The sequence below is a fragment of the Amblyomma mixtum genome, chromosome 6, assembly GCF_055824585.1.
Source record: "Amblyomma mixtum isolate Tamu chromosome 6, ASM5582458v1, whole genome shotgun sequence".
Classification (NCBI taxonomy): domain Eukaryota; kingdom Metazoa; phylum Arthropoda; class Arachnida; order Ixodida; family Ixodidae; genus Amblyomma; species Amblyomma mixtum.
The window spans coordinates 79,221,923-79,249,276 of NC_143017.1; the positions used below are offsets into that span (position 1 = coordinate 79,221,923).

At 46.3% G+C, this 27,354-nt stretch overlaps 1 protein-coding gene across 1 annotated transcript; it reads right to left on the reverse strand.

Moving 5' to 3' along the window:
- On the reverse strand, nucleotides 1–25,885 carry LOC149339485 (neprilysin-1-like). The gene is made up of 11 exons (XM_089550928.1): nucleotides 25,691–25,885; nucleotides 23,520–23,678; nucleotides 19,172–19,309; nucleotides 15,175–15,351; nucleotides 13,093–13,228; nucleotides 10,979–11,086; nucleotides 7,321–7,608; nucleotides 6,530–6,727; nucleotides 3,562–3,791; nucleotides 1,079–1,222; nucleotides 1–357 (listed from the first exon to the last, which is right to left on the reverse strand). The coding sequence occupies exons 1-11, from the start codon at nucleotides 25,883–25,885 to the stop codon at nucleotides 13–15; spliced, it is 2,118 nt and encodes a 705-aa protein (XP_089407054.1). The 3' UTR covers nucleotides 1–12.
- Between the last annotated feature and the right edge of the window lie 1,469 nt (nucleotides 25,886–27,354).

Genomic DNA, 27,354 nt, shown 5'->3' on the forward strand with positions numbered 1-27,354 from the left:
TCTCTCTGGCCTCTACCAGAAGGGACACTTCTCGCGGGGATTCATGGATGCCCCCTGGCGGCAGGAAAACGCGTCCGCGAACTGGGCCATGTTGCGCAGCGGTACGATGCAGCGAGAGCGGCTGTTCCAGTAGCGCGAGCTACGCTTCAGCTTGGCGGCCACGTCGCACCACTTAAGGCAGTGGGCGACGAAGAAGGTCTGCTCGGCGCTCAGCCCGAGGTTCGGCAGCACAGCATGTCGCTCTCGGTACGGGAGGCGCCGGTAGGCGGCGTACGTCAGCAGGAGACCCGCGTAGTCGGCGAAACCTTCTGAATCGATCACGTCGTCCAAGACGGCGAGGTTCCGCTCCTTTGCCGCCTGCGCAGAAAGGGAAGTCGAACGAAAGCGTCAGGGAGAAAGAAAAAACTGCAGATGTCAGCATGCCTGGCCTCTGTAATCCAGCTATTTCCCTTTGAATCTACAGTCCCTCCTCTGTTCGCATGTTAAGAAATAAAAATAAGAAGACGAGGGGAGGATGAAAGACAAATGAAAAAAAAAGAAAAAAGAAAACAGTTTAAATGAAAGAAATAGGAAAGAGAAAGAAACACACTCTTTCTGGTGGTCGAGAGTAGATGTGGGCATGAAATGCTTTGCAGTACCGGCGTAGCACGTTCTAGAGACTGAACCTCGCTGCAATAAAAGGTCTGGTTTCAGCTAAACACAGCCATACGTCCGCAGCACCGCTAGACCGGCCAAATGCAATGCCCTTGTTGTTTACAACGGGTTAAGCGCTGCACTGAACGATGGCGCCATGGCTCCACGCGAGACCGGGTGTGGGCGGATGGCGCAACACGCGCGGCAGTCTCAGTTTGCTCGCAAGTTGCGAGGAATACGGAGTACAGATAGGCTTGTTCACGTCGTGCTCTGGGTTGACGCTCTGTCTATGAATTGTTTCACTTACTATTTTGGAGTCCGACCTTAGAACCATTAAGGAAACTAAAATAAGCTCCTTTTTGATAAAAAACAAACAGAAAATGCCCAATTAAATTTTGCGAACTTCGTAAAAGCACAATCTCCAAAAGTAGTGACGGTTCCCCACCAGCACGTAGGACTTGCGCAGGCATAGTAGAATGTCCGCATATTTCTTCAGTGTGTCTGAGTTGCTGAAACTCCACAGCTGCCCCTTGTAATCCCGTAGGATGCCGCTAACGTCGTAGCCGTGCATGATCTCGTGGCCAATGACCTGCGCAAATCATTGGCACCAGATTTACTTGTCTACACACACACAGCCAAGGCTGATCATAAATTGAAAAACACGCGTACACACATATAGATGTTCAAAGTAGCCCCTATAACAGAACTAATGTCAGGCTACGAATGGTGTCAAGTGCCGCAGCAGAGTCCGCGTGAATAAAATTGGGAAAGATACCGCGGGAATCTCCCGAAGCACGCAACACAACGCGGAAGTACCTGAATTCGGTTAGCATTTTTGCTTCTCGGGATGTCCTGTAACACATGCATCTAAATGCACAAATATGGAATGTAAGCTTTGGCGACATCTACCACGGCATGGCAAGCGTCTCACATCAGCGTCTATACAAAGGGAAGGCTGTCGTTATGCTTCAGCTCAACTCTAACTGCTGCTTTCTCATATTCTGGTGAACTCCTCGTATCCGGCGCAGCTGAGACGCTGAGCAGATTATGAATCCGAGTTGGTCGGGAATATCGCTGGAAAAGGTTCCTATCCGGGGAAAAAAAAAACGAGGCTAGAAATATGTCGTCCCAATGTAGCAATGACAACTCAAGCGTACATTAGTACATTGTCGAAAGAAAAACGGAACGCCGACGAAAGGTTGTTGTTAAGATGTTATACGTTTCGGCTTCCGTACGGAAAACCTTGTTCACTAACGGAAAGCGTGAAGCATGAAGCTTAAGTTCGTTGTATTAATCGTCCCAGGCATCTTGCGCACGTAGGTGGAAGATAACTATCGTTGCGATTTAGGGCGCTTTCTTTTGTGTCTGGATTACCAGGGGCTCCATATATATGCGTTACAGCCAATTGTTCTCTCTCCCAATAGTTGATGCTTGTTTCAAGGCGATCCTTTGCGTCACGGCTTCCACGTGTTCCGCAAGCACAGTTGATGCAACCTTCTTATTTGTGACGTCATTCTTGTGATCCCTAGCTTAATCGTCTTTCGAAATTATCGCTCTCGGCTATATAACAATAGTCGCAGTCTGCGCAGGAAATTTTATCGGTGACACCAGGGAACTTCCCTTTCTTCAGCCTGTCCTTGACGTCCTCAGCTCATGCCTCAGCTTACGCACAACAACGTGAGCAACGTGCACGCTACAAGCGCGCACACGCCCTGCGCACAAGGGTTAGCGGTTCGCACTCTGCATGTAGGACCAATCGGTTCTGATGGGCGTGTTGACAGTCGTAGAACGGAACCGACAAAGTGCTTGGGGTAGCCGCCCTCGCGGAGATATCGGGCGCACTTGGCTTAAGTCTGAAGCGTGATCTTCGAGCACATTGTTTCGCCACGTCGGACGAAGGAAGGACCGACAGAAAGCTTGTGTCATGCCAGGTGAATAGAAATAAAATGAAGATACCAGCATGTGTAAGTGTCCTTTCTGAAGAGCTTGAATGAAAGGCGGTCGCCACGTCGCTCAGCCAAGAGGTCCAGATAAGGAAGACGTCCAGCTCCAGACGTCATCCTCGACTGTGAACTCAATGAATGGTTTAGGTTTGGTTTATGGGGTTTAACGTCCCAAAGCGGCACAGGCTATGAGGGACGCCGCAGTGAAGGGCTCCGGAAATTTCGACCACCTGGGGTTATTTAACATGCACTGACATCGCACAGTACACGTGCCTCTAGAATTTCGCCTCCATCGAAATTCGACCGCCCCGGCCGGGATCGAACCCGCGTCTTTCAAGTCAGCAGCCGAGTGCCGTAACCACTGAGCCACCGCGGCGGTGTGAACTGATTTTCTGTGCTATTCGACTGGTTGTGAAAGCAGCCAGGGTGTTTTTCTTGAGAGTCATCGACAATGTGCCTGGACGTGCTTAGACAGCGGCGTGCATCACCCTGGAATGTAGTCAGAATCAACGCGAAGCATGTTTACCATTCACTGTCAAGCAAGAGGATGCTAGAAGTCTTCCTTTTCTGGACGTCTTGGTTGAGCGACGTGGCGACCGCTTTTCAACTATCTGCAGACAAAGCACTGCACCGATCAAACACATAATAAACCTGGCCACGCCCACTGCAGGAAACAGCCTCCTCCTATCGGTCTCCCATCTCGTCTGTCTTCTAACGGCAGCGGCTGCTGTACATTGGCATGTTTCCTCATCTCAACTCACCACGCACCCCGTGCCATGCCCTGCTACGTTTGATTTACCCTACAATCGGCGCTACTGCCCCGAGGACTGCTGTTTATTTGTTGTGCGCATGGAATTTACCACCCAAGTCTATTTACTTTTCTCAATTTCAGCTATAGGATATCAGTACTACTCTCCTTCTTCCTCTTCGTGTTGATCCTGTCAAGCACAAAGTTTTGGCTCAAAGAGTGCACGAAAGGCCTCACCTGACCGAGACCTCCGTAATTAAGCGCTGCAGTTCCCTCGCCGAAGAACATTGGCGGCTGTATGATACCAGCTGGTATGTACAGCATGTTGCGGTTTGGGTTGTACCAGGCATTAGCCATGCCAACCGTGAAGTTTTCGGTCGCGTTATTCCTGAAGAGACGCTGTGTCATCAAGCGGTGCGACTCCAGCCACGGCGAGAAGAAATCCCCGCGAGCCTCAGGAAAATCAGCTGCGAGGGCAGGGACGGAGAAGTATCATTAATTCGTTAGATGTCGTTATAAACGACATCTACGAAGCTTTCACTTAACCTGAAGCTTTCACTTAACCTGAAGCTTTCACTTCACCTGTTCAAGGAACGATTTATACCGATTACTTTCCACACTTTATTGAACATGGTTTAGGCTCTGGGAAAGAGATATTGCTTACGAATGTGTTTCTGTCTGACCTAGGATACGTTGTACGCAAACTATAGGCAATAAGAAAAACCAACCGAGTACATATGGATGAGACACGTCCTGCGTTACAGCGATCAATGGTGGCTCTCCCTTGCGAAGGTGCGAGACTTAAGGCATCCTTTAGGCGTCGTTAAAAGGTGAGAAAAGGAAATGTTAATTACGTTATCAGCTGGCATAGCCTGCAAAAATACCTGTCCACTATGCACAGTCTACTACTGAATGATTTGTTTCTGAGCATGCAAAACGTAAATGTGCTCCGATAACCATCTGTTCATACTCATTCCTAGGTCATCGCGCATAAATCTAAATAAAGGAGCTCTAATTCGTACGGTTACAGTGGTAAGCAACGAAGAGGATTCCAGCGCCAATAAAGATTTTGATATGCGATTTGACTCCTCGCATGAGGTGCCGTGTTTTTACTGAATGTCACCAGGCTGTTCGCCTCTCAAGTGGTAAGTTACGTTGGGTATCGCCTATGTTTGTGGTGGTCCGAATGTAACCTACTAAAACATACGGTCCTGATAAGAATGAATGAAACAACAATGCCGAAATTACAAGGAAGAAATAGAGAACAATGAAATGACCATGAGTGCAGCGTAACACCTGTCTCTCTAAATGAAGGCGGTTTGCGCGAAACATCTGAGCACTCAATGTACGAGCTGCCCAGCGTTACTCCAACAGCATCGCACTAGACTAACCGCGGCAATACTATAGTTGGACACAACTTACGTCTGCTGTGAAGCTCCGATAGTATTCATGACCACCGCACAGAAATGTTCCGTGCTTAAACAGTTTTTTATTGCAAATCCTTTTCTTGTTATCCAAACAAGATGCTGATCATAAGGCGACATTATATTCTCAAGAATTTTGATGACTTTGTCGGGTCGGATATAGTCAAACATTAAAAAGCCAATTGTGTTGTCAGGTGTAATTATTAAGCGGGGTAATTAAGAATGCCGGGGACAAGGCTCATTGTTGCCAACTGATATTTATTTGAGTTGTATCATACTAATACTAGGAAGAGCTTGGTGTATAGTTGTAAAAATGTATACTTGAGGATTAACCACAATTCTCACGATGGTAAAATGGCAAACAGCCCTCCAGTTCACATCCTTAGCGGGACCAAGAAGAACCACGCGATTTGTGCGTCGCTACGTGACTTGACTGCATGAGTTCCACTGACACAAGGTTTTTTGAACGACGCGTGGGATGTAGATAATTTGTTTCCGCGCAGAGCCGAGCCTAATCATGTTCTCAAATCTTACTTCATATCCGCTTTGAATCTTGTTCTGATCATTTCTTTATTTAATACATGTTTGCCCGGTATATAACCGCTGACCTGTCTACCCACCCACAAGAATTGTATGCTTAGGTGTGGTTGAAAATGCATACATGAAAATTGTAAGGGTAACATAATTATTATTAATACTAATATTATTACTATCATTATTAAAAAAAATCCCAAAACTAAATTAGCACTGTAAACGGCCAGTTACAATCTGTAAATGTGACCAGACACCAAACTGTATTGGCTATAGATTTATTAGACTACACTATCCTATCCAATTAACCAGTTAATACGAATCACCTTTCTTTCTGCCGGCTCCCATCACTATGCCGCATAATCCATCTTTATACCTCTCAGAAACTGTCCATTAAAAATTACTCCAGGACTACGCTTAAACATTATGTGCAGTCCTTGGCAGTAACATACAGCCCAAGGGGTTTGCTTCCAAGTCGTGTAGCGGGGCTCTTACGCGTATTTGACGGTCCTAAGCTTGGGAATGTCGAGATCTTAAGCTCCTGCAGTCTTCGTGAGATTAGCGTCCCTACATATGCAAGAGGAGCCGCGCTGCAAGGCTCAGAAGCAGACCCCTTGGACTGTATACTTTTGACAAAGACTGTACACTGAACGCCACACGTGTCCGGAAATAACTTCACCACATTGTAGTAGAGCAGAGGGCGGCATGGTTGGCGGCGATACAGCAACGCCCACCCGAGGTTTTGTCTCTTTATCTCACTCAACCGAGCATATCTGGACATTCCTGAAGCTCATTGGTTTTAATGCACAGTACTTCAAAGGGATGCTCCCCTATGGTTCCAAACTTTTCGAAGAGAAAATTTGCCATGCGTGCTGTCTTTGAAAGTTATGAAAATGAAAACTGCATCTAGGGCTTCGTAATTTAATCACAACAGTGTTCAACAGACTTGTAGTTTTTATATCGATGATTACTGTTTAATGTTTACGAGAAGGTAACTATGCTGCCGAGGTTGTAAGAGCATTCGCAAAAAGTGTCTGCACTTTGAGCCCTCATTTTAAATAGAAGGCCTGCTTACGAGGTTGATGTCTTCGTAATGCTGAAATTTTTTCCACTGTCTTCCTTTGCCAGTCGCCAACTTGCCTGACAATGTTTTGCGAGTTGAAGTCATGGACGGATGAATGAACTAGCCGAACGATTCAGGAATAGAAATAGACAGAAACAGAAAGAAAGAAATAGGAAGAAATAGTCACCGAAGAATGCTTCCATCTGTGTGGTGCTGGCGACAGCCTCTGGGTATGCGATCAGGAGCCGCATGCCAAAGGCCTTTTCCAGGCTCATGCGACGCACGGGTCCCTGGATCCAGTCCGTGTCAGCGATCTTCTCCGCCAAGGCTCGCATCAGATTATACGACATTTCCGTCGCTTTCTTGACTGAAGTTGGTGGCACCGCTGAAGCGGAAGCAAGAGAAGTGAGGTACTTGCTGGCTGTTCTCAAGTATACCCATTGGATAGGAAACATTTTGATCTTTAGGCTGCTGCATAAATTTCAATGTAATTGATTGAATTTTCAAAAATATATAAAGAAGTACTCATGAATTGTATACAGTTGCACTTCAGGGCCTCAATATAGTTACTGAATATACAAGAAAAGATCATGAACGTTCACTTCGAAGCGATGCTGCGGGTTCATTAGGGCAGCTACGCAGGAACATCAAAGACTAACGGAGCAGCTTCGAGGTGATATTGCGCGTTGTATTAGTTATCTTTTTCGCCATAATCATACCTACGGCGAAGGGGAGTGGAAATGATGTTGAGTTCTTGTATTTGCTGCATAGGCCATTGATCAACAAAAGACAGCGATTTGGGAAGTTTAAATACTAGTCTAATCGTACGCCTGGGTGGCCCCTTGCCGCTAAGTGCGAAATACACGAAATGCACATAGCAATCCAGAAAATAGGGCATAGCAAAAAATTAGAAAGAGGACACAATGATTAGGTTTCCGTCTGTTGCAAAAGCAAGACGTTGGCTATGAGGTCACTCACAGTAGCGCAGGTAGGTGTTCATGAGGGCCATTTCCATGACGCCGAAGACGGTCCTGAAGCATTCTTTCTCGAAGTGGTCGCGGATGATCTTCATGGCGTGACCACTGGCGAGCGGAAGGAGCCGATGGAGCAGGCTCCAGGACAGCAGCAGGCGCGAGTCCTCTGGAGACATGCTTACGCCTGCCGCCAGCAGTTTTATCAGCTCGGTCGTGTTTTGCATTACAAGAACCATGTCTGAGGCGCCGTACGCGTTGTCCGTGTACTTTCCGATGAGCCTCGCCCACTCGCCTGCAAAAAACAGCCCCGTTGAAAAAAAATAAAAAAATTGGCTGGGGTTCAACCCAGCGGATTCTGGTTTACAGAGCCGAAGCTCGGTAAAGCATAGTCAGACACGGGTAGGTGGTCTACTATACACAGCCGAAACACTGGTTGCAGCCCTTGACTCCTCCATGAGTATATGCGAACGCCAAGCAACGCTTCGCGCTTTTTCTTATCAGATGAACGGCGAGTCACGTGGTTCAGCGCAACCGCGAGGTGAGCGTTGAATCACGATGTTCAACGCAGCTGCGAAGGCGAGCGAACGCCGCCGGCTCCGCGTGCCGCAGCTGCGCTGAGGCGCGGCGATTGATTGATTGATAACAACTTTTATTTCCACCGATGTAGGAGGCCCCCTACTCCCCGTCCCTGGCACGCAGGCCTAGGGGACGGGGGACGGGACCTCCGCGACTAAAGACTGGCGAAGATACATTGTCTCTTCGCGGCTTCAGCCGCCAGGCGGACAGCTCGTCCGCCTGGATCGGGGTCGCCGAAGCGGGGTCGGCGGGGACCCCGCTTCGCAGAAGGGCGCGGCGAGTCACAAGGCATGACGTCACAGCCACGCCCCTCGCCCTAGCGCTTGAAGGTCATTCTTCGGAGCCACATAACCTTGAGGTTTTGCACGGGGGGAGTACAGCTTCCGCTCTAAAAAATGCAGCGCTAGCACAAGGCCCTAGCAACCATACTGAGGTCATCAGCAGAGGCCACAGAATCTTGCCCTGCTGCTGATGTCACGTTATCCGACAGCACCCTGTCGCGCCACACGAAGCGGTCTGAGCAAAATCGAGTTTGTTAATCACCGCGGCCAATATTCCAAGGTGTTTCTTTTCATACAACATTCGATGCTCGGGCGCCATTTTTCCCCCGTGGTCGCTGGGACTGGCACTTCCACGCAATGGTCAAGATAAAAAATTCAGGGGGGGGGGGGAGGGGGGGGCACTTTGTCGACCTAAAGTTCGTTGAGGCGAAAGCCTTAAGCGCAGTGTTGATGCTTGTGTCACTGATGTGTTAAGATGTTAAACTTCGCCTGTAAGAGTGAAACGCGACAGCGTCTTGCAACGCTGCCAGGGAGTCCACAGAACGCCATCGCCCGTTCGGTTCTACGCTTTGCTCGTCTGTAAATTGGTTTTTGAGGAAAGGAAATGTATCTGTCTCGCATACCTCGGTGGACACCTGAACCTCGCCGTAACGGGAAGGGAGGAAGATGGGAGTGAACGAAGACACCGTATTCACTAGACGCGCCTTTGTTCATTCCAAACCTTTTGATCTCATAATGCTCTTGGGCCTCCACTGTATATGGCGCTCCAGAATGGCAGGCTACCATTGTGACAAAGACGCACGACGGGCCGGAATTTATTTTCGGGAAAGCATGGACTGGTTTCTTGCAATCCAAAAAGCAGCTGCGGAGCCTCCCGAGTGGCTCTCAAGACTAGAGCCGTTGTGTATGTTGCGGGAGTTTTAAGCTGACGAAGCCAGTCTCATGCTGGCTGACCACGACAGTGTCGTATGTATATAGCGTTATGTGTATTGTTGTTGTGCAATGTCATGAGCCAAAGCCAGGCAATAAAGAAAAAAAAGCAGGTATGGCGGAGTGGTAGCATGTTCGTCTCGCACTCCGGAGACCGGGGTTCGATTCCCAAACTCGACCAATTTCCTACTCAGTTTTATTTATTTATCTAGCCTGATTAGAAAGATTAAATAGGCGGTAAATTAAGCAATTAACTAAACTCATTCTCACTTACTTGGAGCATCACTATACGATCCCTTTATTTGGTTGCATGGTTACTAGCCAAAGTACAATTGGCCTCGTTTGAAATACGCGCACTGTGACGTCACGACAGTTTCGACCAATTGAAAAGCGTGACATTTCTGTCGACAACCCCTGCTTACAGCAATGAGGCATTAAAGGCTTCCGCCTTAATAGTAAGAATAGAATGCATGTTAAGGGACACTGCAGCGAGTACGAAGCATCAGAGCAACGGATACAGCATGATTGACAAACTAGGTGCCATTCATTGATTGCTGCGAGAAAAACCGGCAAGTCTGTTTTATTCAGCACCCTTAGCACCGATCTTAAATCCGTTTTCGAGTAAGATCGAGGTTCAGACATGGAATGCCATCACCTGAAACAACTTCAGACGAAATGAATTTCATAGTGATATACGAAAGTAATTTCGGGGCGTGTAGGCACCTCGTTTGCTGACAGTTTTAGTCTGAAGAAGGCAATGACGAACGCGGTGTGTTTCTGTTTCTTTCCAATCATTACATCAGACTCTAATCACGCGTAGATGACAGAAACGAACCGCAGCTATTGCAGAGTAAACCACCCATCGCAGAGGACCGTAGGCACTACACATCTGTCTACCTTCTCAGAAAATTTAACCAGTCATGTTTTATTCTGTAAGAACAAGGCTTTCCAATCATATTTATTCTGTCAGCTATGAATTCTCACTGCGCCTTTAAGGTAATCAAATTAAATGAAGGTAAACGATGATAAAAGAGTAATTACTGAGATAAAAATGGAAGACGAACGCATTGGTACGCAAGAAATAGAACCGCAATAGCACACATCGGGTACAGAGAACGGCCACTACTTTTCAGGTTTGAGTGAATATTTTGCACTCTGAGTCCTAGTTAGCGAACGCCAGTGAAGACTAACTTTCATAAACGTCTGATAATATGGCGGCGGCAATTCCAAATAACGCGATGTCTGGCAATAACTTCGGCCAAGTGAACATGAGAGCACTCCATGAGCACTGCTTAAACGATTTTTATTTTGGTAGAGCATATTCAAATACATTGTGTCACCTGTAACCTATATATGTGCATTTGGTCATGGGTATTTTGTAAATATGTACTATATACAGTAGTAATTTCAGTATTGGACCGGCCACTAGCAATGGGAGCTGTTGGTTCAAACACGGTCTGTACACATTTCAGGGTAGGAATCGGGAGTATGCGAGTAACTAAATGAGTGAGCACTGTGAAATCAGAAAACTGCATTGAAAAACTTTTACTTCCATATATTTCTATGGGTGCTAAGCCCACTTTTTACCACAACTTTTCCCCAGTCTTTCCAGCCAGAGACAGCAGCACCACCACATTTTGCTTGCGTCACAGATTAGTGTTGGTCTTTATTAAGTGTTTCAAGTCAATGAAAGACACCGAAAACTGTACTCTTCGTCCCAGGTCTGGGTCGCTATAGTTTGAATAGGTAAGATGAGGCTGCAGTATGGCATGGTGTGGTAGTTATCCAACCTTTCGATCATCTGGGACAAACAGAAGCGGCCGCATTCATGGAAGTGAATGAGTGACGGATTCATTCAATTGACGGGTAACTCACCTTTCGGGACAGACTGCTGAGTGAGTGCATCGAGCCCTCCAACATTTGTCAGTTTTTTGGGTGCGTTCTCATCCGTTCGCGGTGCAAGACTGTTAATGAACAGCCCCACTGAAACGAGCGAAACAAACATTCACGTGAACAAGAGTCGAAAGGTTGGTCTCACTGCATAGCTCTAACAAATGCTTTACTACATAGGACGCCGTAGCTACTCTCGGCTCTGTGTGGGCGATCTGCCACTAAACAAGCGTTTCTGTTGATGACAAAGTGAACCAAGTGCTTTGACCTTGCGTAGTGCGCGGTTGAGTGGAACTGCAAGACGACGGAGGAGGAAGAGCACGGGACCCAACTACACTGACTACTGGCAAGTTTATTTGCGAAGACGATTGGCCCTTTCTTTTTATTATGTGAAACTAAGAGACCTAAACCAAGATAGTTACTGATGATACGCAGACATATGATTTACATAGCCGGGATATACAGTGGAAAAGGAAGAAGGCAATAGTTATTAAAGGCGTTCAACAAGTTATCTGACAGGCTTTCAGAATAATAGCAGGTAGAAATGAAATTAAAAAAAAATCAACACTAGTGAACATAAGGGCGCCAGAGCCTGGTTCGCGAGTACCAACGCGGCTTTGAGGATTATAGGGCAAAAATAGCGCCAAATTTATAAAATGCCGATATAACATGAAGAAAATTAAGTTACTAAGGATTACACGACGGAACCTGAAAAAGTAAATGTAACGAAAGGGATGAAAAAAGGAGCAAGTGGCAATAAAATTCGATGAAAGCATCAATGCACAAAGAGGGGCTAGCTGAGCGGGGAAAAATTGCGAACACGTGGAGAGAGATTCAAGCAGGCCGAAAATCATATAGAGCTTTAGAGGAATGATAGTTCTTTTTGTTCTAAAGGGACATTTATAGCATCCTGACGCAGCTATCTCTTAACTTTTAACTGTGGCCACCACTTCAAGAGTAATCATGTTTCAGTGCCAATAATTAGATTAATGGTTTGGTTTAGTTGATGGAGCTTTAACGTCCCAAAGCTACTCATGCTATGAGGGACGCCGTAGTGAAGGGCTCCGGAAATTTTGACCCCTTGGGGTTCTTTAGCGTGCGCTGACAATGATTGGTCTAGAGAGGTCACATGACCTTGTGACGTAATCACAACCTGGCCACCTAGTTGTGAACGTTGAAATCAAAAATCATAAAATGTAGGCACCTTCACAGCATAGTAGATACCTGCTACCGCAGCTAGCGGTAGGATTAAAGCGTGCTGTTGATGGGCCGAAAATTGCCAAGAAACTGACGCAAACAAACACAGAAGTTGCAATAGAAGCTGTGATAAATGTGATATATAATGCCGTCGCATACCACTCTTAAAGTAACTTAGGCGACCCTATAGTTCTTCTTCATTCTTTTTCCCCAAGTTACGTAACGTGTGCTCCATCTAGAACAGTAGTTCACTCAGTATTTTCACTCTACGTCTCAGCTATACAACTGATCCGACTACGCATCTCAAACCACGATCGTGTTTCCGGCCTCTCGGAATCACAGCTTAAAACTTACGAAGCGATCTCAATGTAGTGGGAGCTACGGGAGCCTGGAGAAATTTCCCAGATATTTATAATAGCCCCGCAAGAGCCTGGAAGGAACACACGCCTCCGCGTGATCGTGACGCTTGGCACGCAGCGGCCTGTTTTTGAGACGAATCTTTGGCTTCTGGTTCTGCTTCTAAAGAGGCTTCCAGAATTATTCTTGCTTCTTGCTTACTGAAAGCTACTCAGACACAGACGAGAGAAACTATGGACTTGCACGCACAAAGCACCAACTCACATCTGTTTATTTGCCACGTTTCTAATAAACACATTGTTTAACGCATTATCTCTGCGTTTCTTGTGTCGTATGTGTGTGTCGGAATAGCACGCTATACTTAAGAATGTAGAAATAACTACCGCCTGCCATAGCACTGCTTCAGAATAAACCAGCGTGCCCAGGACTACGCTTCTTCATAAAGGAAACAAAACTCGCTATCGCTATGCACCGCAGTATTCCGACTTGACGCTATGGCGTGGAAAGACAAAACATAATGTATACGGAACACCAAGAATTCGTACCTATGCGCTCAGCTGTAATGATGCGCCCCATTACGCTGGAGTCCAGGCTTGAATCGTATTCTGCCAGATAGAACTCGTAAATTTTCGCGCTTGGTTTGCTCTCCAGCCAATCCATGTAATTCTCGTCGATTTCCATCTGCAGTAAAGAAGCGGCCAGCGCGGCCTCATAGCGTTTAGAGGGCGAGAGGACGTTTGAGACGCCGGTGCAACGTCAACATAAATGTTCGTGTGACCACATTTTATCAACCCAATATAAGAACGCGGATTGGGTATAAAAACACAAATTCAGTGCACGAAAACAAGAAGAAAACCCGATCTTCTTGGCTTTCGAGTGAATGCAGTAGATCACATAACAGTAAAACATTAGTCCAAATACAGAAAGTGCAGCTGATTACGTATAAAATATCAGTAACAGCGAAAAGATGCAGGCCAGAGTAATGGGCTATCTGCAGTTCTGGCGGAGCGAAATGTTGATGAAAACTCGGATACACGACACTTCCTACTTTCGTAACAATAGAATACTCAAGAATTTAGTAGATTCTTCTCGGTACTTATACAGCCAAAAGCGACTCCGTTTTTAAACTCAGCGGAGAGAACTTATAAAGTAATCGTTTATAGTGCGCGACCAGATACAATGCGGTTTTTGCCAGCCACCGGTCTACCTCCGCTAGGAGTCAATTCTAAGTCCCACCGCTTAATATGCATGCGCGCTAAGCGAAGTACCGGCTATAATCCAAATTTGAAGGTGACAGCCTACGCGAGGAATGACTTCAGCGAATAAGTGTCGATGGGTCTCAGCTCCGTGGAAAACGAGCTAATCCGCTACGCCGTGAATATCTAGGCAGCGGCAGGCCAAAATTGCTGCTTATTTTTGCGGCTACACTAAAAAAAAAAAAATGTCTTAGAATACCGCGCGCCGCGCTACCGCAAAAGTTAGCGGACCGCCTTCGCGGATCTGCGCATGCCCAGTTTTGTGACGGCAGTCGTGGTAACTTCCACGGTCGCGCTGCGTGCGGTATGGTGAAACTTTAGTGATAAAATAAGCGTTTTTTAAAGGAAAGCTACCCACCTGGCGTTCGTTTTGACCTGGAAAACGTTTTGGTTATAATGCGCTACCGCTTATAGGCGGGATTTATGGGGCCCCCGCGACATACGTTATAAGCAGAGCTACGCTGCACATGACGGTGAAGTGCCGCGCTCCCACCAGTGTGTATTCAACTCATCATCATCATCAGCCTGACTACACCCACTGCAGGGCAAATGCCTCGCCCATGTCTCTCCAATTAACCCTGTGCTTCGTCAGTTGCGGCCACTGTATCCCCGCAAACTTCTTTATCTCATCCGCCCACCTAACTTTCTGCCGTCCCCTGCTACGTTTGTAGTCAACTGTGACAAAGTAAATCCGGGATGCGATTGCCTGCATTCTTAGGTGTGAAATTTACGCGCCATTAGGCCTCTAGTATGAGGCAGAAAATCTATCTTGTTCTGCAGAGAACATCTCTTGTCAGCGTAAAGCTGTCACAGTGCGAAAACAACATCACGAAAGGGATAACAGGACACACGCAGCGCTGTCTATCAACTCATGAGTTTATTCAAGGAAATGGTCGACATATACTGAAAACAAGACATGACACAGCAGGAAAACCGAGACCATGTGGCTGAAAAGGGTAGATTTACTACCCATGGGATAGGTATTCGATTTCTTTCGTGGTTAACAAAACAGATGGGTCACTATGAAACATGGTGCTTCGCGATGTGATGAGCTTCTATAATCTCCGTTGCTAGCCGGGATCTGCACTTGGCCAAAATTTGGCAGGCTCGGCATCTCGGTTATCCATCGTTAAATTCTTTTCAGCGAACCGTCGCGACCATAGGTTTAATAACCAACTGAGAGAAAATATGTTTTCCTCTGTTTTTAGAAACAGAAATGCTTTGTATGAGCTATCAATTAAGCAATTTAACGCAATTTTGCTCACGCTCTCTGAAACCTTATAGGAGCGTACAAGACACCAATTGCAAGTATAATGATCACAAGTGCTTCATGGGCAAATTACTGCATTACTTCGTTACCGACACTCGTACCTTCAGAATTTTCTTGGGGTGCCAGCCGACGAAGAACACGTCGAACCGAACGATGGCTGGCAGGCCGTATTCAAAGGACAGCCGCACAATGCCCTCCACGGTGTTGAAGCCTGAACTGGGTGGCATATTAGACATGTCGAGACCGACCAAGGCGAGGAAGTTTTTCAGTGATACTACCTGCGTGATGAGACGGTGCGGGCAACTTTAATGCCCAGCCACTGTCATAATTGTACATTTCTAATGTCATTTCAAGGTCCCAGCCCACATTGGCGAACGTCATCCGCCCGAGTCATCACGAACGAATAACTACGCAACAAGTGGAAGACTTATCAACAGCGCTTGCGTAGTTGATGCTGAGATGTGTGGGTGTGTTTATGGCTGTAGTCATGATATGAAGTGTTGGTTTGGCGGAATTCAGTGCTCCATAAAGGAGCGCCATAGAGCTACCGTATTTACGCGCATAATTAGTGCGACGCGATTGTATTAGACATCCCGTTCACGCCAAAAGCAGGCGTCCGTCCGTGCGCGTCATGAAAAAGCAAGCGCTCCGCCTGTCACGATGGGAAGGTGGCAACCTGCCCTCTTGATTGTACGTCCACCAAGGCTGGTGGCAATGAAATTAATTCAAACAAAATCAATGCAGTTGACACCTACCCACCGTGCCACTGCGCATTTGCTCATTGGTCGAGAGTCTGATTGATTGAAACAACTTTTATTTTCACCCTACCGAAGAGCTGCCTGTACAAAATTGAGCCTTACAGGAGCTCGGGTAGAACAACCAGGGCCTCACAAGACCCACCGGTGCCTTGTGTTTGAAATAGCCACCTTGCAGGTGGAGTGGCACATCGATTAACCACTGCACCACACGCACCAGTAGTGCTATGAGGACTCCTATCAACTATGTGGTTATGAAAGAGAAGGAACCCTTGCGTGGGAAGGATCAGTAATGATGTCTCATTGCACTCGTAAGGGCAGGTTAAAAGCAGTCCAAGTTCTTTCTCAGAAGAAAAGTTACAGCCGCTTATCCTCACGATACAGCGAGTAATTAGCGCTAGCTAGTTAGCAAGATGAGTAGCACGATGATGATGGTACGCATTATTGCCAATGCCACTCAGCCTCTTTGCTAGTGGCACTAATGTTTGCTGTAGCATGTGAATGCCTGGGCAGGTTCTTACATGACGGAAGCCGACAGTCGCCAAAATCAAGGAGCATAGGGAATTCTATTTACAATTTGTGGTAATTAATTGGAGATTAATAGTGTAATCAGTTCATCCCTAGGTAGTCCGAGATGACTTGCTGCCAAGAGTTCCTTTCTTGAACAATCTCACGGAGAGGAATATTTGGCTTGTGAGTTCTTCGTGTTCTTTCCAATAAAGTTTTAGTTGCGAAAAAGCTCTCGTGCCCCTTCCTTTGGTCCTTGTTCTTTTCTCGCTACCTTTCACCATGAATCCTATTATTTTATCGTTTAATCATAATTGCTACGAAAGCAGAAGAAAAGAACCACATGCCGCCGGTAGGGTTCGAACCCAAGAGCTCCAAATTTTGCGTCCTAGTGCCCTACCAACTGACCTACAGCGACGGCTGTCCAATCTTCTGCTTTCGGAGTATTTGTGTGTAGCGTAACCGGACACTGAGAGTATTCAACAACGCCACCCTCGTCCAAAGCGGCGGACGTACTACGTCCTGTATTACCACTCGTGGCACGTAGGAACGTGGCAGAAGGGTGAGGGCGGAAGCTGAGCGAGAACCATTTTATGCTGCCGTGGTTGAGGAGAAGTGTACTCTGCGTCACACTCGAGGTTAGGTTAAGGCTTCGGTTCGAATTAGGTGATAAAGTAGCCCTTCGTTAAAGAGTGGAGATAAGGGTGGTGTGGCCGTGAGGTGTCTATAGTGTGATCGCATCCGAGCCTGCAGTTTTGTAAATGAGTATAGAGCTAGGTGAGTAAAGATCAGGTTCTTCGTCGTCTTCTTTGCACCAGAGGTGCCCCGCCAGAGACGGTTGGTTTAACTCGAAGACTGAAGCTTGATCTTCGCACCAGGGGTGCCCCGTCAGAGACGGTCTCAAGATGAGTTACGATGCAGGCGTGAAAAAGGGAATAACTGAAGATTTATATACAAATATTTACAGAATATAGAAGTTAGATACAACGGCAAAGGGACAAACAACCAAAAGGCGGAACTGGCTAATACTAGGGGAGGCCCCTACTCGGCGTAGCCGAAGATGCGTAGCATCTCACCTTAGCGCAGAACCCTGCTTCCAGCTCCGGGGCCCGTTTCTAAAGCCCTAAAGGCCCAGCCCACATTCGGTAACTTCCAATCATGTTGCACTATTAACATGATTGGCTCTTCAAGGGCATGGCCAGCCCTCCGGCTTTTACAAGGTAGACGACACTCTCTACCACAAAATAAAATAAAAACGAACACAAATATACATTCGTGCCAGTACGTGCGCGAATCGGTACCGCGGAGCGGGGGACACCCGTACTTCCCGGCGCGTTCGCGAGCGGCCGCGTTCCGAGAAAGGAGACGCTTCGCTTTGAGCGCTCCCAGCTGCGTTCCGATGACCCCGCGTACACTAACGATCCCTTACAAGGTGGGTGTCGTTTTGTTGCGGAATAGGGTATGAGGCCGGGCAGACGAGATGGACGACACCGACGACAACGCAAAAGCAGAGTAATTACGCTAACACAGCTAGAGCTGGAGCTGCCTCCAGTGTCTGTTTAACATACAGTCGTGTCTGTTAATATGGACACTGTGGTTCCCGAGCGAAACTGTCCACAAAGCGAATCGACCCAAATACCGAATAATGCAAAACAGATCAGAATTAAAAACAGTTTCCGTAACCAAGTTCTGCTTCTGTGCATAGTGACAGGCGGTGAAATGAAAAGTAGAGAAAACCGTGGGAGTTGAAAGCGCATTATTATTATTTTTTAAATATTGCGGTGCATTTTGAAGTACCTAATGACGCATCACTTACGTGATGGCGTCTGATGGCGTGATGGCTAATTTTGTACTATTTCTCTTCGAATCCTGTTAACAGCTAGGAAATACCCGTACTTAGTCGACGGCAGCTGTTGAAAGCGGCCTCACGTTTTTAAAATCGATTAATGGAATGCAGCAAAAGGTAAGCAGTGTAAACAGGGTACTTTGGTACTGTAAAATGTGAGAACACACACAAAAAAGGACCGTCACTAAGGCTGGTGGGCTGCTTTCAATACAGCGGAAAGGAACCATCTCATTGGGGCAGTCGAGATTTGGTTCTCATCACTGTCCATATTAATGTGACAGAAATACATGGGCCCTAACGGGCTCTGTGCATTTTCGTCTTGTACATTGTCCGGAAAGCCAGTTGAAGACGCATAATTGCGTTTTAAAAAGTTTCGTCCGTAGAACACTGCCCATAATTCAAGTCGTCCATACAAACGAGTGTCGCTTTAACGGGCCAGGACTGTAACATGAGCAGTAGTCTGGCGAAATATTCTTTGTCGATGTAACCTGCCTTGAATAGAGCGGGATATCAAGTGGAGTTAACACCAGTGCGAAAAATCTATCCCGTCAACGTGTCTTAAATGCGGTGTGCTATAATAAACGAGCTAGTTTCATGCCTCAAAACCTACACCTAGCCTCTGTGAGAGGCTGCGGTGAGGGACTTCAGTATACGGTAGCTTCAGTGACAGAGCAGCCACGTCGTATGAAAGAGGATACTGGATCCTAATAATGCAGACTGCCAGATCCGGGTCCACTTCAAAAGGGCAGAATATGTTCGTTGGACAGGTGGTTGGCTTTCCAATCAGCGACGTCTACTATAAGGCGGCGTATCTGCTTCTCGACCAAATCTTTTGGGCTTTACACAAGTTGTTCTCCGTATGCAAGCATTGTAGCTCTTCATCTCTATGGAACTGTGGCTGCCGCGACAAGTGTAAAGCTCGTGCACTTGTGCTAAGCAGCAGACCGTCACAAGCGCACAGCCATCACAGGATGCAGTGACCGAACGCACCTCAGACTTGTTGGTTACAACCATGTTGACGCATGCGCGGTACATGCCAGCCGCCTTCTGTAGGGCGTTCTGACGCGAGGGCGGAACGTCAATGGTGTACAGCATGGCCTCGGTCACGTTCTGCATGTAGGCGGTGACCTGTGACCGGGGCAAAGGGGACGAGTGAATGAACTCTGCACACATTTGGAAACACATCTAAAGAGGTCTAAAATCCTGAAGGCTGTTTTATTATTCCTAGGGCTCCTGTATTCGAAAAACGTGTCAGTAATGTTCACAACCAGAGTTGCCTGCTAACCGGAAATCGAAGCAATGAGGCAGATCGAATAAAAAAAAAAAACACTAAGAACAAGATCATACCTGCTGGTTGTAGCGGGGCAAACAGCAAAAAAAAAAAAAAACAAGTTATAGCTCCCCGAGAAAGTGCAAGCCTGAAATGGCAACAGCGTTTGCTACTAGAACCCTTTTCTAGGATACGCTTCCCCTCAGAAAAACGTGCAGCAAGCACGTCCTCTCTGAACAAAGTAGCAAATATTTAGCAGGAAGTAGGCGCATCGGTCGCTATAGACGAGCACACCTTCACAGCTCCGTAGACGCAAAGAAGCTAACAAAAGACAAAAGTTTAATTGCTCAATCACACAACTGGGCGCTAGCGAGCCAACCACGAAAATTTGTGGGATAACTCATAAGATACACGATATTCAAAAAAAGAACAGTCATTGGGAATAATTTCACCTCTTCCCCTTTCTTATCATTTCGCTTTACAACCTCACTCCGCAATTCGCACTTTTCAGCAACGGTGGCGCCCCCACGCGGTTATTTTCCGAAGCGCTCGCCCGGTGATCAGCGTTCGCAGTGCAAGCAGCTACGCTTCGCGCAGTGGATGTGCCGACGCGAAAAGTGCGATGCAATCGTTTGTGCAGTGTCCCCCAGGGCATAAATCGTGCAGCGTGACATGAATTGAGCCTGCACAGTTCCTCTAGGTACAAAAAATTGAAATCACTTTGTAGCTTCCTGCTGTGGATCGGGAATAAAGTGACTGATCCAAAATTAGTGGTCGTGTACTGTGAGCCCGTCTAGAAAGATTTGTTCTTGCGTTATCTTGGTGAGTTGGGCGCCACAGCGTGAGTGGTTAGGGCGCTCCTCGGTCCGAAGTTTTATGACTTCAATCAAGAATCTTAACCCTCTGCGACCACGGCTGAAAGCCGGCACCGTGTCGCCGCTGCAGATTACAGAGTACTCTCGCGACATGGCGTCAAGAATAAAAAAAGAAAAGCACAGGCCGGTTAGAGAGTTTACCTATATGTGTTTTAAAGGTGTGGTTTGAATGTTGACTGTTAATGTTTTGACCGTGGTGCTCATGAAACATCTAAATGTAGCGGACCCCTGTGCACAGTAATGTTTTGCGAAACGTTCTGTATTTTCCGCTCGTTGTTGTGTTCACGGGTTCTGTAGTTAGGGCGAGGTTAAAGCAATACATTAGTGGCGGAATTGGCGGATTACTGTAATTTACAATATGCAGTTCACACCTGTCAGCAGGGCTCAATTTCTTCTGAAAAAAAAATTTGTTCACTAGACTGTCTGCGTCCAATACATGTAGCCCAGAGGAGCAACGTGTGCGACAGGCGCATAAAATTTATCTGCAAACACTCCAGAACGATAACATTCTAATAAAGTAAGCGTACAGAATGTCATTGCATATCCGCCGATATTGAAAGATACTGTACTGTCCGCGCCTATAGTTAGTGCGCAAAGCGCGAAATTTCAGCTTTTGGGCATTACAGCCCGCGGATTGCATACCTGAAATTACGGTACATTGAAGCCAGTTACTTAGCGTTTCATGCTAAAAAGTTGCAGCGCAAAGTAATGCAACAGAGGACCGAAAAGAGGCGCTTGAAGTGCTTATTTCGTCTCCTGCCTTTCTTTGCGTTGTATGGTTTCAAGCGGTTAGTGGATCATATGGCTGGCATTAAAAGGTGTCTCATCCTCTACGACGCACCTCTGCGTTGGTTTAGCGAGCGACATAACCGTTCCGACAAACACAACAAGGCCGAGAGCTGCATGCTCCTTCATGCGCGAGCGCTTCCGTGGCACCTCCATCACCGCTCCGTTCTCCATGACGCTGGTGCCGCCGCGCCACCTATAGGCGCTGAAAAGTGCGAATACATCTTAAATACCTTCGCGGCAAGTGAAGTCTATTTCTTTTGAGCTTATTTTAATTATGCGGAGTTCAACATACGAACTTTCTTAAAGGACATTTAGGGGGTTTTCGGATAACTTGCGTTTATAGTCACACCAAATTCCTTCTAGTGCCCCCTCTGAGCCACAACAAACCGTTTTTGAAAGAAACCATTGAAACCATTTTAAGCCAGTCAAAACAGCAAATCGAACCCAAACTTTGTCGCTGGCCATGGAATGTTGTTCGAGGAACGGAGCGATGACATCAGGAACATTACTTGAAATACACTTGCACGCGCGTTGAAATGGATGAAGTAGCGATTTGTAACGACGAATCCATTCTTAAGATGTCTGAGCTGACCTAATATAAACCTTAAAGATTTGTTAGTGAAGCGGTAACGGCACCAAAGTGTGGGGAATGTATCGTGACGTCGAAAATTCAGTGTTGTCCTTAGGATTCATCTCAACTGAGGCCAAGGAAACGGAAAACCTTAAGATCAACTTTAGGTGCAATGAAATTCCGTGAGAAATGAAAAAAAAAACGTAGAATACAGAATAAGTTTAATTTAAATATTGTAACCTTGAAGAACCCCCGGAGCTATACTTTAATACCCCTGATGTTGACGACAGCAATGCAACAGCCCTATTAAGCCGGAATTTCGAATTAATCCAGGTGGAATTAGTAACATTACGCTGTACTATTATATAAATGATATATAGGGACGAGTGAGATGCTTTTGATCATAAACGGGTGCAGACTTTCGGTTACCGTGAATCGTTTCATTCTGTTCACCGCAGCAATATAGCTGGCGTATGAGTACTCGACCACAATTTATTGCTAGCTCGGATTTCGGTATTCGTGTTTAACGTACCGGAAAAAAAAAACTGTCCGGACTTACGGAGCCGCTTTTCAGCAGTGCTGCTTTGAGGGATGAGCGCGGAGTTACGCGGACGGCGATTTAACCGAGAGTAAAACGCACGCTCGCAGGAGGAGAATCAAGGGGCCAAAAAATCCGCTTCGAAAAGCTCCTCCACGACATATCTCTGATCTTTTACCAAGGATACTTCTGCAAACCTACTCTCTGCCTCATCTTTCAGTCTGTCAAGACAGACAGACACACAAGCACATACATATATAGGGTGTTTCACCAAAGAATGTAATTTTCAAAAATAGGTTTCCTGAGTCGAAGGAATCTTCTTGTCGTTGCAGTTTTGTCTATTATAGCGGCCACTAGAAATAAGCTAAAACTCTCTTCATGAGTTGAGATTTTCGCCTCCCGACGCTGCCATTCCCGTTGGTTCGCGACTAGAAAGAGTGTAAATCTATTTGTGAACTGCTTGCAAAGGGCTTTTCCGTCCGACTGAAATGCAATAACAGTGCAAGTATTGTCGCTCTGCCTCGTAAAGGCGAGAATATTGGTGACGTAGTTATACGTGCTCACGGTCGTGCGCGCGTTGTCTTTCAAAGCAACCGAGCAGCAAATGCAAGGAGCGTGCAGCTAACCTGTTCTTCGCTCCGACAGAGCCCTCTAGTTATTCCCCGCATGTGAAGGCGCTCATTGGAAAGCACACAGCGACATCAGCGCCTGCGCCAATTTTTTTCGCTCTAGCCACATCATGTGAAATGGCCCTTAGACGTGACAACTAGGAAGCTGATTAACCTTTACCTAGCACAGTTAAGCGCTTAATCTATTTTAGAACTTTGCAGTTCAGCGTTAGTAATATCCATAGAAGTTTTAAGCTTTCTTCGAACGCAAATATCATCAGACAAAGGAAGAAATTCCATCTCCTTTCACGCGCAAAACGGAAAGCGCGAAAGAGAGGAGCGCTCGCAGCCACGCCTACAGGTGTACAGTCTTTGTCAAAAGTAACCAGGCTGCATGGTTTGCTTCTAGCTCATACAGTGGAGCCCTTACAGCTTCTCTGAAGCTGAAAGGGTCGTTAACGGTAAGTACTGGGAGTTTTCTTATCTTCCAACAGCTTTTGATCTTTAGGAAAGTCACAAGGGCTCCACTATACAAGCTAGAAGCAAACCATGCAGCCGGGTTACTTTTGACAAAGACTGTACATCATCCAGCAGGACACGTGTCACGTGCTCTTTTCACGCTGACGCATCCTGCCTGGTCTGGGTGCGGCTTGATACATTACATGTACGAGGAAACAAAACACTTACAGTATAAAGGATGTTTAACTCGGGGCCCTTGAAGCTGGCGCATACGTAGGTGTAGAAGTCGTCACACGGCTTGGCGTTCCGTTCTAGCGTCGTCTTGAGCAACTCTGCTGCCACACGACAGTCGCTGGAGGTGCACTCTATAACGCCGACATCGGCGACCTGTGGTGAAAATTGGAATTACTTAATGTGTTGCACAAAGTGAACTCATCATTATCATTGCCTAACTACGTCCATTGCATGACAAAGGACTCACGCAATGACCTCTATGCAGATAAAGGAAGAAACAGCGCGACGAAAAACGGACACACGTAGAAATGACACACGCACGAGCGCTCGTGTGTGTGTCATTTCTACGTGTGTCCGTGTTTCGTCGCGCTGTTTCTTCCTTTAAATGCATTACCAACTAGCCCGGAACCTTGCACCTCTAAGCAGAGTTGTACGCAACAGAGTTGTACGTAAGCAGAGTTGTAGCTAAGAAAAATGATAGGTGTAACGTTAAGAGAGCGGAAGCGGGCATAGTGGGTGAGGGAACAAACGCGGGTTAATGACATCCTAGCCGAAATCAAGAGGAAGAAATGGGCCTGGGCATGTGAAGAAAAATGTGAAGAAAAATGGCTCAATAGTAATCAATTGCCTTTCTGTTATTGTACAGTTATTTTCTTTTGGCTGTAATTAGCTACTGTAATCACTTAAATTCCAGGCGGAGTAATTGTAATTGTAATCAGTTGCTCATTTTCTGCAACGTGCACAAGACTTGCATCCAAGCAACCCAGCTCTGTACCAGATAAGGCCACCTTAACCCCGCAAACTTCGTAATCTCACCATCGTACCTGATTATCACCACCCCCTGCTACGCTTGCCTTCTCTGGGAACCAACTGCATCACCATAATCAACCAAATTATGTTCTCTTCGTATTACATCCCCTGACCGTGTTCGCTTCGTCATCGGCAATTAATCTGGTATACCACTGAATCTCGTTCTTTCACTGTGCAAACCACAAAATGAATTAGCAGTATCTTATTTCTATCGAGATGGTGGAGAAGTAGCACACGTGCGTAAAATTGATATCCAATGTCGGAACTCACTGCTGGTCCAAAATTTCAGCGCCTAAAGAAAGCCTAAAAAGGGCAGAAATCACAGAACAACAAGCGACAGGAAGGAAAAAGGAGAGCGTTAAAAATTTAACAGAGAGCAGCGAGCACTTGTAAACAAGGGTGAATTAATGGCACTGCTTTAAATAAAGATAACAGGAATGGGAAGTGCCCGTACATCCAGTAGAAAAAACTAATAACTTATGGTTTATTCAGACGAATCTGATTAACTGAATTCTGTCACTCAATCTGCGTTCAGAAAGAGAGAGCGGGTAACAAGAGTGAAATTTCGTTCAATGTGACAGGGAATAAGATAGAGAGATAAAATATATCTTCTGATAAGTAATAAAGGAGTAATCACTCATTGAATCTACCCAAGCGCAGCCACAATTTTTACTTATTTATTTTATAACCTCAAATACCCCAGAAAGGGGTCTTACACATTTTTTCGCATGATTTATTTATGGTTTATGGCGCTTTTAACGTCCCAAAGCGACTCAGGCTATGAGGGACGCCGTAGTGAAGGGCTCCGAAAATTTCAACCACCTGGGGTTCTCTAACTTGCACTGACATCACACAGTACAAGGGCCTCTAGAATTTCGCCTCCATCGAAATGCGATCGCCGCGTCCTGGATCGAACTCATGTCTTTAGGGCCAGCTGCCGAGCGCCATAAACACTCAGCCAGCGCGGCGTTTTTTTTTTTTTTCGCATGAGGCCGAGTAAGAACTGGAACAGCATAAACACGAACTGGCGACAACGACGCAACCAGAACAACCTGCAGGATGAATCTGCTTCTTTTTCAGGGAGGCGTATGATGAATGAGAGCCAGATATGATTTTGGTAGAGCCAGTCGGTCATCGGGGTTATGCAGCTTTCTTCTTCCAAAGCGTAATTTTTCACTATTCTTCAACACAGCCACGCGCTGTTTCGCGTGGGGGCCGTAATGCAACTGACTCTGCTTAGGCCTCATGATAGTGAGAATATCAAAACTATAGAGTAGAGTGTGCATGAATAGTCTGCGACCACTGAGAAATTCAACAAATTTGTACAAAAAAGTAGGAACCGCGGAGAACATTACCGTAGACCACAGGTAGTAGGTGACCACTCCGCCTGTTAGCGCCCCTGGCAGCAGACCCCATATCCAAGCCATGGCGAGCACATTGATTTCTAGAAGGTCCAATGCTGGTGGTTCAGGCACGGCATCCTGGACATGACCGTCAGCAGCATCGCCGTCTGCCACGCCATGAGCCACTTCCTGCGCCTCTGCCTGCATTTCATTATAGTGTTAGCTTACCTTGCTTCTTTAAGTTTTATGAATGAGATGCTTCTAGCTCCAATTCTCGGCCGACTCAAACGAACACCGTCCGAACCAGGCGTAGAGCTTGACACCGACCATGCCGAAACTTTACGAAGAACCGTAACATCGGAATCAAAACTTTGTACGAAGAATCGGAATGCTGCGAACGGAAAAGCTTCGTGCTGGCCTTCAAAGGTTCTCGAAAGGTGATGTTATGACTACCGTCGGCAGTTTGTAGTATTGTGTACGTTGCCGCGATTCCTTTTCCTCATAAATCCGAGGCCGCGGAGCTCGGACGAGGCTCATGCTGATGGCAGAGTGGAGAGACGTTTACGCCGCCAATGTGTGCGCCCCAGCTTGGGCCTGAACAACAAAAATACGCGGCGCGTGATAAAAGATGATTGCTTAGCGCCGACAGATAGGCCAGGTCCTCTTTATTAACAAACGCGCAATGACGATCAATACTGAATGGCCAGCAAGCAGTTTGGTTTCGCGGTTGCCTGTTTAGCTTTTATCGTTTTATACGAGCGCACTGACTCTTAATGTGGGTGTAAAAGAGTACGAATAGAATACCTACAGCTATCGCTTTCTTCCTAATTGCATGCCATGCGTCCCGGAAGGCATGCTAGACATCTTTGGTGGCAAATTTTATCTGTACACGGATGTCCTTTTTTTAAATCCATAATCAACTGCATTACCTGTAATCGCCTTGCTTACAGGTTCTCATTACGATTTCATTTTTGAACCTATTTATGGAGCTCAGTTCCCAAAATACAAATATACCGTCTACAGCTACCGTCTACAGCTACAGCTACAAGAGACACCGTCTACAGCTACAAGAGACATCCTTAAAACTCATAATTTCATTATACCGCCTGGTTTATGCATGAGATTAGGTGTAAGCACTATATGCGGATATAGCTGCGACTGTGTAGTAACTAGTATAGGGTATGTAGTAGCTAATACCAGCATATTTTTCTCCGGTGATCACATAAATGACATTGCAGAAACAGTAAATCGCAGTCTAGAACATCTCTACGAATGGACACCAAAAATATGGTTTGACAGTGAACGTCGCAAACGACGAAAGTTGACTTTAGAGCTAAAAATAAGCCAGTAAGCCTAAACAAGGAAATATATTACAAATGGATCCGTTTAGAAATCGTACCATTGTTTAAATCATTAAACAATTTCCTGGACGACCAAATTAATTGCATTGTAACAACAATATCTCGCATACTTGGCCTCATTTATCGATGTCGTCAAGTACTGCCTGTCGATGCGCTGCTTATAATGTGTCACTCACTTTTCACTCCCACCTTAATTATTGTATTTTAGCCTGGGCTGCAAAATCAAAACAAAACCTGCAAAAGATACATGCCCTACAGAAGAACTTTCTCAGGATTATTGAAAACGTACGGAGGACATATCATACCACGCCACTC

What these genes read in the sequence shown, in the direction of transcription:
- LOC149339485 (XM_089550928.1), bottom strand. Translation starts at nt 25,885, where the DNA reads ATGCAGGCAGAGGCGCAGGAAGTGGCTCATGGCGTGGCAGACGGCGAT. An exon ending in AGTTAAACATCCTTTATACT is followed by an intron (nt 19,310 to 23,519) that starts GTAAGTGTTTTG and finishes CCCCGGTCACAG; the next exon opens with GTCACCGCCTACATGCAGAA. An exon ending in TGCGCAAGTCCTACGTGCTG is followed by an intron (nt 358 to 1,078) that starts GTGGGGAACCGT and finishes CTTTCTGCGCAG; the next exon opens with GCGGCAAAGGAGCGGAACCT.